This window comes from Ambystoma mexicanum, chromosome 8, assembly GCF_040938575.1.
Source record: "Ambystoma mexicanum isolate Mex_15411 chromosome 8, UKY_AmexF1_1, whole genome shotgun sequence".
NCBI lineage: Eukaryota > Metazoa > Chordata > Amphibia > Caudata > Ambystomatidae > Ambystoma > Ambystoma mexicanum.
The window spans coordinates 1,367,470,335-1,367,484,094 of record NC_090929.1 but is presented as its reverse complement, the minus strand read 5'-3'; the positions used below and the strand labels follow the sequence as shown (position 1 = coordinate 1,367,484,094).

General features: G+C 42.4%; 2 protein-coding genes across 4 annotated transcripts in view; one reads left to right on the top strand and one right to left on the bottom strand.

The window, feature by feature from the left end:
* DOCK1 (dedicator of cytokinesis 1) overlaps nucleotides 1-13,760 on the top strand; it is a 2,312,292-nt gene that overhangs the window by 982,856 nt on the left and 1,315,676 nt on the right. The gene's annotated exons all lie outside the window — the stretch shown is intronic.
* Nucleotides 1-13,760, bottom strand: part of INSYN2A (inhibitory synaptic factor 2A) — a 232,177-nt gene that overhangs the window by 33,268 nt on the left and 185,149 nt on the right. The window contains exon 4 of one of the 2 annotated variants that reach the window (XM_069611486.1): nucleotides 7,554-9,775. The exons of the other annotated variant lie outside the window; for it this stretch is intronic. Coding sequence (XP_069467587.1) covers nucleotides 9,733-9,775 — 43 coding nt within the window. The 3' untranslated portion in view covers nucleotides 7,554-9,732. Of the gene's footprint in view, nucleotides 1-7,553; nucleotides 9,776-13,760 lie in introns of those variants that run through there. 2 annotated transcript variants of the gene reach the window in all.

The window sequence follows — 13,760 nt, the reverse complement described above, 5'->3', positions numbered from 1 at the left end:
CATGGACGATGAACACTTTCAATCACTTGACAAATCTATTATCATTCTCCTCGATTTATCTGCAGCATTTGATACTGTGAACCATGAGACTCTTCTAAACATCTGACAAATTCCTTTGTCAACAATGGTTTTGTACTTGAAGGGATCTCTTCCTTCCTAGAGGATTGAGGCCCATAAAACCTTATTACCTTTCTCTTCTGAGTACTCTTCCAGTTGGCGAGCTCCCACCTCTACAGTGTAGCGCTATGATACCTTTGGGCGAACGATGTGCTTTAGAAGTACTGATAAGATAAGAAGATGAAGAAGTACACAGAACATCATGTCCTTTCCAAGCACTTGTTTTCAACTGCTGACTTATCTAAGAATGTGTGCTCTTGCCTTGACTCTTAAACGCATACTTGAAATCACTAACCGCATTCATTGTGTCTTTCTACTTTACCTTCCATGCTAACACTGATGATACCCAGATTGCCTTCAGTTTTGGAGTTTTCCTCCTGATGCTTAGCACATGTCGCCATGGCCCTCCCACATCGTCTGAATGTTCCACAACAATCTCTTTCTGAATGCTCCGAAAATGGAAACTTACTTCAGTCTCTCCGTCCCTTATTCCCATATTTATTCAATGGTTATTAGAACAAACCTACCTTGAATGCAGCAGAGCACATTACAACGTATTTAAGCCAGCATCGGGGGGCATGGTGTTTTTAGACCGAAGCACAGTACTGTTGGCGGAAGGCCTAAAAAGGTGATTTAGTCAGTGCCTTAAGTGGCACTACAAATCGAGCCGGGGCTCATCGAGGGGGTGTGGCCTAACAATGGTGGTCTTGGTGGCCCGTTAGGCCACGCCCCCTCGACGAGCCCCGGCTCAATGGGCTACTGGCACCCCTGCCAGGCAGCCTTTTGTAGAGATTAGCACCCTCTCCCCCATGAGGCAGAGGGTGCTGATCTCAGCATTTATTTTGTATAGGCTTGCCTGGCAGGGGTCAGTGCCTCGCCTATTCAGCCTTAATGGTGGCGCTGCCCCTCGCCAGCTGGGGAGGGGCAGCGTCACCATTAAAGCTGAAAGGGTGAGGCCACTAGAAGCAGAGGCCTTTTTCCGAAAGACAAACTCCCGTGAATCCGCGGGAGCTTCAGTATTTAGAAAGCAAGGCCTCTGCTTCCAGCGGCCTCACGTTTTCTCCATAATGGTGGCGCCGCCCACGGGCATCACTTGATTAAAGGGATGCCGCGTAGGTGCGGCGCCACCATTATGGTTCAAAGGCATTTTTTTCTGAAGCCTGAAGCTCTCGCACACGAGCGAGAGCTTCAGGCTGTACAAAAAAATGCCTTTCGTGTAGCGGTCGGGGCTGCCAGGGGAGAATAGTGGGCCCCGGCAGGGCCCCGCCTCAAAACGAAATTTCGGAGCATGCCGGGGCCCAGCCCCGGCAGGCCCCGGCCCACTTAAAGCCCTGGATTTAGTCATGTGGAAGGAATTGATCAAAGAGCCATGTTTTTAGTGTTTTGCAAACTGAGAAGGGTTGAGGAATTCCGAACCTGCAGCAGGATGGAGTTCCAGAGGGTTGAGGCATGGATGGGTAAGGCCTGTTTGTGGGTCTTCCTTTTGCAGTCTACTTTTGACTACAACCTTCTCTTAACATGGCCTTCCAGCATCCATTGTCCATTGTCTCATCAGAAAATATTCTGGGCATTACTGTCCATGGTCTCCTTTTCTTTCCTATACATGCTCCTTATCCTCAATATGGTGCATACGATGCACCTAACACAATCCTTGGTACACTCTTGACTGGATTCCTGTAACAGCCCCTACATAGGACTGCTGAATGGTCTCACCCATCAGATCGGTCACACAAAGCAAAGAAGCAAATAATGATTTCCATTTGCTCCTTGTTTTATGCTATTGTCGCCTTTAAAATGCATCCTGCATCATACACCAGGAATATTTGGGGAATGGGCCAGGTTATGTTACACAAAAAAGCACCAAGTACCATCCCTGCCAGACCTCTACAATCGGCAGGGGAAGATCCTTTAGCACTGCTGGGGCAGCCTTACAAAACAAACTCCCCATTACCCTCAGGACAGCTGACGATCATCTGTTTTTCAGGAAATTGCAGAAGACCCATTTGTTCACCAAAATACTTTTGACTCTTGAACTCTGCTATCTAAGTTACCCTGATACCTGAACATGCTCCAGCTGTTTGTGGTAAGTGACAAAGGGGTTTGGCTTCTTTGTGGATTAAAAACTGCAGGTTCTTTTACACTTATTTTCAATTGTACTCTTATCCTGCATTTTAAGCTTCGGTGTATGTATGCTTTGGCAATGGCCCCCATCCCTAGTACTTATTTCAATATGTCACTGATTGATGAGTGCGGACATGCACTTATTTCTCAGGGTGATATATAGTATATATATTTGATTGCCAAGTCACTTTCACTTATGTTATGTATATTTATTGAGCGCACATTCTTCAAAAAGGCACTTTGGTGCTGGAAGCAGAATAACAGTATTACCCATAAAATTTAGAATAAGAAGGTTTTCAATGACCAACAGAAGATAAGATGGTCAACCGTTGCCCGGAGAGAGAAAGGCAAAGAGTTCCAATCCTTAGTGGCAGCCACCGAAAAGGCACGTTCACCCATGTGGGACAGTCTGATACGAGGAGCAAAAACTTGGAGGGCGACTGATATCGAAGACAACGGGCAGGCGCATAGCGCAAAATCTTAGCCTGTAAATATTCTGCCCCTAATCCATAGAAAGCACGATGAACGATGCACATGGATTGAAAGAAAAACTTTTTTTTCGACATGTAACCAATGAAGCTGTTGCAACAAAGGGGACATATGGGCTCCAAACGGAGGATGACGAATGGATATGGCTGCTGCATTCTGAAGAAGTTGAAGCCGATTGATAAGAAAATGAGGCTGAGCTAGGTAGAGTGAGTTGCGATTATCAACAGCACTCAAAACAAGCGCAGCCTCCACAGGGGCTTGACATTTAGCCGGAATAAATGGAAGAACTTTCAGCAGAATACGCAACTTGAAGTGGCCGGTTTTGCAAACAGCTGGCACCTGTTCATCCATGGAGAGGGAGCAAGTGAGTTTGACCCACAAATTTCTCACAGAGATTGACGCCAGGGGAAAAGGGCCAAGAGATGGAGGCCATAAATCAGTGGTCCAGAAAAGAAAGGGAGAAGTGGTGCCAGCGACCAAAACCTTGATCTTACTACTGTTTAACTTTCACCAGTTGGTCGCCATCTATGAGCCCAACTCCTCCAGACACCTCCTAAGCCGAGCCGCTGTATCAGATATGGTGAGATTCAAGTGGACAAGAATTTGTATGTCATCGGCATAGGAATAGTATCAAAACCTGTGGGACAAAATGAGACGCAAAAGAAACCTAATATAAATGCTGAATAACATAGGGGAAAGAGCAGATCCCTGTGGGACACTGCAGGAAAGTAGTACAAGTTTAGACCGAAATGGGGGAAGGGACAACAATGAGAACGATCAGCAAGGAAGGCCGTGAACCATCCTAGAACTTGGCCAGAGAGACTTAACTACAACTTTTGTGTCTGTCCAAAAGTATTCAAAATGTTGTGAAGTTATTGAATTAGGAAAAGCACCAGCGGGACAAATTTCAACTTTTCAATAACCAATTGACAATTTTAAGTTCAAAAGTGTGATTCTTTATTATGGTGAATTTTGTGTTTTTAGATTTCCTCTTCAAAAAAAGATTTTGCCAAATTATGATCACCTCCTCGGTTGAACATTTTCATAAATAATAGCCTTAGATTCCACAAGCAACCTAATATGCAACACCACCTCTACATGTTTTCACCATTTGGTGGATCCTCGAGGGTTTATGAGAAGACTACTCAAGTAGATATACTAATCTGTAAAAAAAAGAATAAAATTGAAACGAGAATAGAACAAAAAATCATAAGAATAATTTTCCCTTGGCACCTTAATTGAACAAAAAATTACCATTTGTATTTGTTATTATTGATCCTTTTATGTTAATGTAATATTTAGAACAAAGGATTTTAGTTGTGTTTATTACTCATCATCAACTGAATTAGTTCAGGTGACAGTGGTCACTACAGAGCCAAATGGTGTTTTCAAAATCCTAAAATCAAAACTAAATAGATTGTCTTGATTGACATGCTCAATGACCTCATGATTTAAATAGTTAAAGCTTGATGCAGCTTTGTTCCTTTTTGGTGTAGTCTTCCCATTTTTGTAGTGACTGGAACCAGTGGCCCAGGGATAAACTGTTTCTGGCCGCTGCATGGTTTTGAGCCTTTCAAAATGGTGCTCGTTATTTATTTACCTGGTGATGTCATCACACATAACGTTCTCCTTGATGACATCATCCCTCATGTTCCCAGTGGTAATTTTGAAAGGAGCATTTTTTTTTATAACTCGGGGATTTGCTTAAAATGCTCAGCCACAATCTATATGCAGAGGTTATTCTTGATAGTTAGAATTCAAATAAATTATACCTATTTTCAGATTATATATTGTTAATTCATTCTTGGGATTATGTTTTTAATTTAAACCAACAAAAAAACATGTTCTAACTGTTTGTACATCTTCTAATATTTGGCTAGCAACTGAGTGGAGTGTATCCTCTAAAGTCAAACAGAAGATATAACTTCCTGTTCAGTATATCAAGTTAGGAAGATAGAATAAGGAAACCTGAAACCAGATATTTAGGTCAATATTAAAATATACATAAACTTGATGGTGACTCATATATCACCAGAACTCATTGTCCTGATTGGTGGACACATGTTTTACTGGACTCATATATGTTATCGATTTTGCTTCTTCTTGCTGTAGTTGCAACTCTGTTGCTTCCTCTTTTCATCATTTTAACAGTCACTAAGCCCATACATTTTATATTGGTTATTGTTTGATCCGGATGCTCTTTTCAATGGTGAATGGCCATCGGATATTTTTCATCCCTATTTTTGATGGCTCAAGTGTTCCAGGATCCTGAATTTAAGTTTCTGAATCGTACTGCCTATATACCGTTTATTGCAGTGGCATTTGATCCTATATATTAGAAACTTGGTATTGAAGTTGATGAGGCTTATCTTACTTATTTCAAAATGTCCCCCTTCCCAACTGCACTTAATCAATCTGGAATATTCCATGTATGTGAGTGATAAACCATTCCTTCCCTTTTCCCCTCCTCCTCCCTCTTTCCCTTACAGACACCACGAAGAGAATACATTTGTATTTGGAGCCTTAAAAAAAGACCAATAAATGAAATAATAAAATGTTTTTTTTTAAGCGCAGTTGGCATTTCCATCCTCCAAATTTAAAAGACTCTGCTTTGCTGGAACTTGGTACTTGTATCTGGCATAGCCACACCGATCCTTCCAACAAGTGCTCTACACTTTGAGCTTACTCTTAAACATCATTGTTCTAAAACACATTAACATACGTTTCAATTTAAGCTATTGTATTTGATCAGTGTTTTCCAAATGAAGGTGAAACGAGTTTTGCTATAGTGAACGCATAACGGAATTAATTCAGATGAGGTATTTTTTTTGCCAACAATAACCAAGCAGCAGGCTCAGAGCCTTACACTATACAACATCTTCACGTGTGTTATTAATGTTTTGTACACAGACTTCTTTGCATCAGGCAGCCAGGTAGGGGCAAGGACACTTGCCCCGTTTCCCCTCACATTAGGATGTCTTTGTCGCAGTCCAGTTGCAAACTTAACATCTGGCCTCCAGAGCCTACATGTTATGCCATCCTTTGATGCACTATCTGCTAACGGGAAGGTTGTGCAGTAATAGACTTTCACCAACATCCTTGAGCATCTAAACTGTATCCTTACAACTTTGTGGGTCCCCTCTTCACACCCACAGTAGCAGTACAGCTTTGAATGGCAAACAAATCCGAGTTCTGTTCTTTTGGTTCCAGTGGCACAGGAGATACACAAATAAGCATTCAAATTTCAAAACCTGTGCAATGTGAATTCACACAAAACATTCTTCACTGGCTCCAGGTTGCTGCAAGGATCACGTTTAAATCCCTCCACATCATCCATAGGCTGTCTGGGGCCAGGCACCACGCTATCAGCAACTTTCTCTTACTAATACTCTCCCTCTAGACCTCTTATGTCCCTCTGGTACCAACTCTCTGTGTGTCAAGTATTTCTCCAAACAGAGAGCCAGAGGCTGATCTCTTTCCTCAGCTGGTTCCCTTTTATGGAACAGCCTCCTCCTTCCTCTGCGTCTTGAGCCAGAATTCCAGAATCTCCTCAAGACTTTACTTTTCACGTCCTCCTTACCTTCTTTCTTCCTCTGCTAATACAGTCACTGTGATTGCTGACCAGGACCCTTAGGTGTCCTTCAGGGCCCTGACCTCCCACACCCAATTGTCTGCAGCCTCTGCCTACACACAGCACTTGCCTTGGCACTTACTGGTCTTCGCCACTGAACACTTGCACCTGCTGCTCACTCACGAGCATGTGCACTCTATCACTTCCCCCTCTCCCTCTCCCCTTCTCATCTCTCTGCACTTGCACGCTCTGAATGCTCACAAGGCCTAGTAGGTTTGTCTATATGCTCCAGTGTATGAATTGTTTTCTATACCACAATCCCTCCCTGTTGCCCTGTGGGCGCTTTGAAACACATTTTACTTGTTCTATAAGCGCATAACAAATGTGCAATAAATAAATAAAAATAAGAGTCAATGTTTCGAAAAAGCATATGTACTTTAAAGCTTCAATATGCAACGCATGTTTACAGCTATTGTAGATATGTCAGCAATTCCCAAATGCAGTCATGTGGATGATGTAGGTTTTACCTCTATATATTGTTACAGAAATTAAACACATCTGGTACCATAAATATATTCTCTTTTAAATTACAATGAGTGAGTTCCGAAATAGGTTTTGTAATAAGCATGTGTGCTGCTGTACATTTATGGCATAATTCACAGAAACCTATTCAGAAGAATGTTTGAAATATTACTAAAGATATTAATAGATTGCAAATGTACAAGTGACATTAATTTAAGCAAAAATCGAAAGGTACTTGGCAGTGTGCTAGTCACAGAATGACAACGCTGCAAATAACGCATTCAACGTACATGACAGAACTGGTGCAGCCTTCGCATACAAAAGCAATTGCTTCCCAGAAACGGCAGTTTAACGGCTCTGGTTCTTACGTTTCTTGAAGGGCTTTTAAGTTTCTTTCTGTTGTAAGGGCTGTTTGATGTGGCTCAAGCAATAGAGGTTTAATAAAAATGAAGGTTTGAAAAATCCATGGGGATCACTGAACCAGAACTACCGCAGAGGAAAATCAACATGCACAATTGTTTAATTAGGTTATGTCTTACGTGCTGCTGTGATAAACTTATAACAATTTGATTTTTCAGTAGCTAACACTGCTTGTACACATTTAAACCTGTTCTTTTGTACTAACTTGACCTTATTTTCTCATGTATTGCTGTGCAGTTACTTGATGTTCTCCAGCATAATGGAATCTCAAAATAGTATATTAATATATTCATGCCCTATATTCTCTCTAAACCACCATTTTTACGTTAAAACCATTATCCTTGGTTTCTCTTAGTCTCTGTTCGTGTGTGGTGTGAGACAGACTTGGTATCAAGAAAAATTACACAGACAACAGAATTGTGGTTCTAAACAAAACTTTATTAATGATCAGGATGGTGTAACACCTAACTAGCCCTATACTATAGTAGGATTTTCCCTATCTAAAGAAACTTGAGCAAAGTCTTTTTAAGTCCAAAATGAAAGTCCGTTTGTGTCAAAAGCTGTGTTTGTCCTCACAACTATAACAAAACATGGTGTGGAAATCTTTCTAAAAAAAATAGAAGTGTTCAAAAGTAAAGACTAAGCTACTTTCAGCTTGAATTTGTCTTATGTTTCAATTTCAACACAGTTCCAATAAGGTTCAATGCAATAGTGTTTGGTCAAGTTCTGACATCACTTTCTCCAAGTCCAAATGTACAATTATTTACACAAAACAAAGATTTGGGACTTCTCTTTCCCAAAGTTCAAACGTAGCACAGTTCACACAAAAGACAGCCTTCTCTGGTTGTTTGCTCAAAAGTTCAAAAGAAGCACTGGGTCCGGTTGACCCTCCTTCAGGTTTGCTTCGCCAAGTGTTTCACAGTTCTTTACAGCTTATTCACTGTTAAGGGTTTCCCATTCTAGGTGCAGTTGTCAGACCACCCAGTCAAACCTGTCCCAGGTCACGCAACCAGTAACCTTACATATTAGGAGACTTTCTAGTCTAGGGGCAGTTGTCGGACCGCACAGTCCACCCATCACAGGTCGCACAACCATAAGTCTCCCCAAAGCTGTTGGACCCCTTATAGACTCCTCTGCTTTGGGCTTTCAATTTCCACACTTGTATTCCAATGCTGACACCAACCCTTCAACCCTTCATAGGCTCTTAATTGGTAGTGCTGGTTGACATGTCTATTTAGAGTGTACATTCCCCATTCAGCAGATCGTAGTTTACTAATTTGGCAGCTTTCTTTCAGTTCGGCATTCATTATAGGTGACATTTACTTGTGCTCTCTTAAATGGCTACGTTATTTAAGTTAGGTATTCAACATGGGTAGCATTTTGTTGGGTTTGCTCAATTAGCGGTTTTCTCTGTTTGGTACTCAATATGGGGAGCATTTACTTAAATGCAGGGACCGTTACTTATTTCAGAGTTCCTTTGGAGCACTCTGGTCTCCTCAGTGTCTCCTGACACTTGCAGGCTTTCACGGCTCCTCCTAGTGACTTTCTTCGAATGGGAAATCACCTGCCAGTTTGCCAGGCACATCTACATACGTGCGCTGACACCTCGGCTGCACTCCACATGCGGTCCACATCCCTGGTGCCTCCCGCAGCTCCAGCTGCACCCCGGCTTGACGCAGACAGCTCTTCTCCAGTCTCTGCTACACAGCAGCGCTTGCTTGCCCGCCTTCAAATAAGAGGGTTCCATGTCCCGAAGTGGCTCTGGCAGGTCTCTAGAAATCGTTGCAGGCATCTCTGCTTCTTGTCTTGATCCCAACATGGCAGATTCTCTTCCCTCTCTCTCTGTCTAATTCTGGGCTCCACCTTATATACTCTTTAGCATTATTACCAGGGTGCAGGTGAAAAGGATTCAACTCCATTGCATGACCTTGTGTAAGCCTGTTAGTGTGACATGCCTGATCTTCATTACTGAGTGCCTCCAGGCCCCTCATGTCCATCCCAGTACCAGAGTGGTGTATGAAATAGGAAGTGTGCATTACTCTTAGTTGCCTCTTCCTCTTCTCAATACTTGGTGGGAGATTACAGGGAAAAACTGGAATGGACTGACAATATCCCATGAAGACTGAGGGAGGGCTAGGTACGTCAGTGTTAGTGATGGGGATAATATGTCTCGCCTTCAGGTACCCCCTTTCCAGTCCCCAATGACCCTCCACTCAGGTGATCCTCCCTTTTTTTTCCACCCCAGTGTCGGGATCCAAAGTGATGGCCCTTCCCTGGCCGACCAGAACAGAAGATCCCTGGGGAGTAGATGTGAGAGTAACTGCGGGTTTATCACAGTGGTTACGAAATGTAATCTAGTGGTGCAGTGAATCTGGTGGCCAAAGCTTGCACCCTGTTGTTTCTGTTTAACTATGTGTGAGTTTAGTTGTGGTTCCCTTCCCATTGTACTCTGTTGGGTTGCCATATTTGAATTAGCCAGCACTCTTCTGATCTTAAACCGTATATATTGTTGATGTTCTTGTCCAGATGTGGTTGCTAAAGTTGGAGATGAAAACATGAAAATTAGTCGATGTGGATGTCTGACTTAGTTTTTTCCGTTTGGTAATAAAGGCAATCTGTTCTATGTATATATCATGTTTTTTCTACTTATCAGAATAAAGGATAACAAGGCATGATTAGAAGTACACTTTTTAATGATTGAATTTTCAACATTTATTTTTTGTTGTAGAAAGTGTGACCATGTGTTTTTGCCTTTTGTTATATGTTAGACACATATTGTGACATAATCACCATATTAAGCGAAATTGAACATAGCCCTGCCTTGGATCCTTTATGTTACATCATTACATTTGCTTACTTAATCGCTCACTCTGCATGACTTCTTATGCTTTACAAGAAAAAAACCACCATGTATATTGCCATCTCTCAACTGCTTATTGTTGGTTTTCATTAATTTGAAAGGACATTCTTTTAACGCATGACTGCTGGATGGAAAACATTTGCATTTATGTGACTAGTATTCGTATCCCATGTTCTGAAAGGCATTCCTTTGAAAGTCTGCACTTTGGTTGTGTGCTTTTGGTTGGATCCCCCAATTATATAAACATGGTTATGTGCATCAGGAGTGTTGGGAAGGGGGATGGAGGAAATGGGGGGGACCCCCGCACTACCCAAATTCATGTCACCGAAAACTGCATGACCAAAGAGCAGACTTTATAAAAATAAAAAATAAAAAATGTATTTCAAAATACATAGAACCGCTGGTATCATTGACTTACAAATGAAGGGACACTCGACCCATAGAGAAACTGGTGCTAGACAATATGATATACATAGAAGGGGGTGTTCTTGAAGGTTAATTTTACGATATATTTATAAAGTGTTGTTTCATTATTCAGAATCACCACAAGTAGACATTTCTTGATAATTTGACATCTTGATTTTAGTATGACAATCGAGGTATCTAGGAAAATTATTTGTATACAAAGATATTTACTATATATCAATACAATATCAAACAAAATTACATATATGGAAGACCCATTTACATCAAGCAAACATATACATAATAAGAAAAGCATCAACACTATATAAGTACTATATCTGTGGTTGAAGTAGAAAGCAAGTAATATATATAAATATAAAATATTATTTGTACACACATATTGTTCCTGCTCCTGAGTCCCCCAGGGTTCCTTTGATTGTCACAATGACACTAAAATGATGATCAAAGCTCCATCTGTATTGATACTGAATAATGCAAATTACATTGTGTACATTTTTGCCAAATGAACTCGGCAGGATTGCATCCGTATGTATATGTTATTAAATAGATAATCAGATGTTTAATCAGTCAATACCTCTAGGCGGGTAACAATCCATATGCCAAAATTACTAAATGACACTATTGAAAACAATACAAGCATTGACCCCCCCAAGTCTACTCGCCCCTAAAAAAATGCTTTGGAAGTGTATATGTTTTGATGTTGCAGAAATGGCCAACAAATGCAGGAAAAATATGTTGGGCCCTTTATAGACTCATCTGCCTTGGGCTTTCAATTTCCAAACTTGTATTCCAATGCTCACCCCCAATCTTCAACCCTTCATATGCCTTTAATTCTGTACATACTGCTCCTAATTGGTAGTGCTGTTTGACATGTCTATTACAGTGTTCATTCCCCATTCAGCAGATCGTAGTTTACTAATTTGGCAGCTTTCTTTCAGTTCTCTTCCGACACAAACACTTTCGCACACCACAAAAGACGACGGACGAACACCAGAGCTGTTTACCTGAAATGTCCCACCACGAGGGTCAGGCAATTAACCAGAATCACACACACCTGAGAGCCCTTTTCCTAACCCACTGAGATAAAAGGTGGAGCACAAGAGCACAATAAGAGCAAGGCAGACCGCACGACGAGAGACATAACTCAGCACAGAAGTTCAAGAGGAGGAGAGAGACGGTGCAAACCGAGAGGGTGACAAGGAGAGAGCGACCTTGCCCTTTCCGACCAAGGCCAGTGAAACATTTGCGGAAGGAATTGTAAGACCTCAAACAATAGCCAGCATGTGTTGCAGCAGATGTCAACGGTACACTGGGCCCTTCTCCGCTGATAACCAAGCCAGCGAGATACACTTGCCACCGTGGCATCGGCCTTGACTCCAGAGACCAGAAAGGCCAAACGGTTCATCACAGCTGGTGAGCCAAGGTGAGAGCCAATAATAAACTTGAACGAAAGTAACAAGCGGCTAATTGAAGAAAGTACAAAGAAGTGTTGATACAAAAGGGGAAAACCAGCTATAGAGGAGTCAGGCACCACATGTGTGCTCACTCGTGTAAACTCTGGACGATTACCCTATTGTTGAAACTACCGTTACCAGAAGGCCTTGGGAAAAGTTGAGAAAGGGGTGAAAGTGGTCATACAGGGGTCTAGTAAAATCCTCTGTACAATCGAAAGTCTTTGACCTACAGATGATTGTGAAGCTAAGGGAAGTGAATCCTGCATTGTAAGAACTGTTCAAGGAATTGTGTAATGGCAAAGTTGACAAGAGTGAACACAGCAGAGGGATGTCCACCTTGAACTGTATAAAAAGGACATTAAGATTCTTAAGTTCCATGAACTGGAATTGATAAGAGCCATAGTGAACCTGATGGAGGGAGGCAAACATTCGTGAGGGATCTGAGCCTGGAGGAAGGGGATCCAGGTCGAGAGGAATCTGAGCCTGGAAGAGAGGATCCAGGGATGAAAAGCCATCGCCCACCGAAAAGGGCCGAAGTGAACCCAACGAGTGAAGACAAACAGAGGAGGATCTGAGCCCGGAAGAGGGGGAACCAGGGTGAGAAGCTATCATCTCCCGCCTCCCCGCCCAACACGTCAAGTACCACAGAGAAATCTTTTGAATACAAGCCAGAGTGAACCCGACGGAGGGAGGCTGACATTCGAGAAGGGTCTGAGCCCGACGAATTATCACCTCAAGTACAAACTGGAAAGAACTTTTGTGTATGATTTTGGGTTCATCGGGTCCTCGGAAGCAAGAAACATAACTACCAAAGGTAATGATAGTGCCAAGAACTTGTGTGGATCTGAGCCCGGAAGAGGGAGATCCAGGGGTGAAAGGTATCACCCAACGTGCGAGCAAAAAGATTTGTTTTTTTTTTTCGTTTGAAGACATCAGGCTCTCGGAGGCAAGAGACATTTTGTATAAAAGAGACTTAACCATGGAAGGCCCTGATGGCTGGGAGTGGAACTTTTAGCTCGTGCTGGGAAAGCTCGAGTGTCTGTGGTGCTCAAACGTGGGGAAGGGAGAGCCCCGGCTACAACAACCTGACTTATCATTTGTGAACACTTCTTTCTTTCTTGTGAATATTATACTACAATCCATTGTATTTAGCGTAAGGATTGGCAATAGGTTTTTCTTAGTATAGGCCCTTTTATTTGACCAGACGCCACTAGGACTGCCTTATTATTTTTTGATGGTCGTAGCTCGCTCCCATCTTAGATTAAAGTTTAGATTAGGTGTTTTCCAACCCGCATATACAGTTTAATAAAAACACCCTTGAACTGTGATCACTTGTGTCTGTCTTTACTGTTGTCACCATGAGTTCTTTACAAGCCTGAAATCTCTCCATTCGCTCCCGTGGCTGCAAGGATCAAGTTCAAGACCCTTTGCATTGTCCACATGGCTTTCTTGGGCCGGGACCCTCTCTACATCCAACACTCTCTTCCTAAATACCTTCCTTCTCGAGCCATTCACTCAGCTACCCCCAACTCTCTAAGGTTCAGATGCTTCTCCAGGCAGAGAGGGGGGCGTAGACCTCTCTCCTCTGCAGGTGCCGCCCTCTGGAATGGCCTCCCTGCTCCTCTCAAAGTTGAGCTGGACCACCTGAAGTTCCAGAAGCGGCTCAAAACCTTCTTTTTCTCCTCCTATTTCTCTCTCTCCCCTGCTGACCTTCCTGACCTACCTGTCTGCAGCACCAACAGGTTGCTTGGCTACCAGGCTCTTTCCTGATCAGTCTTCC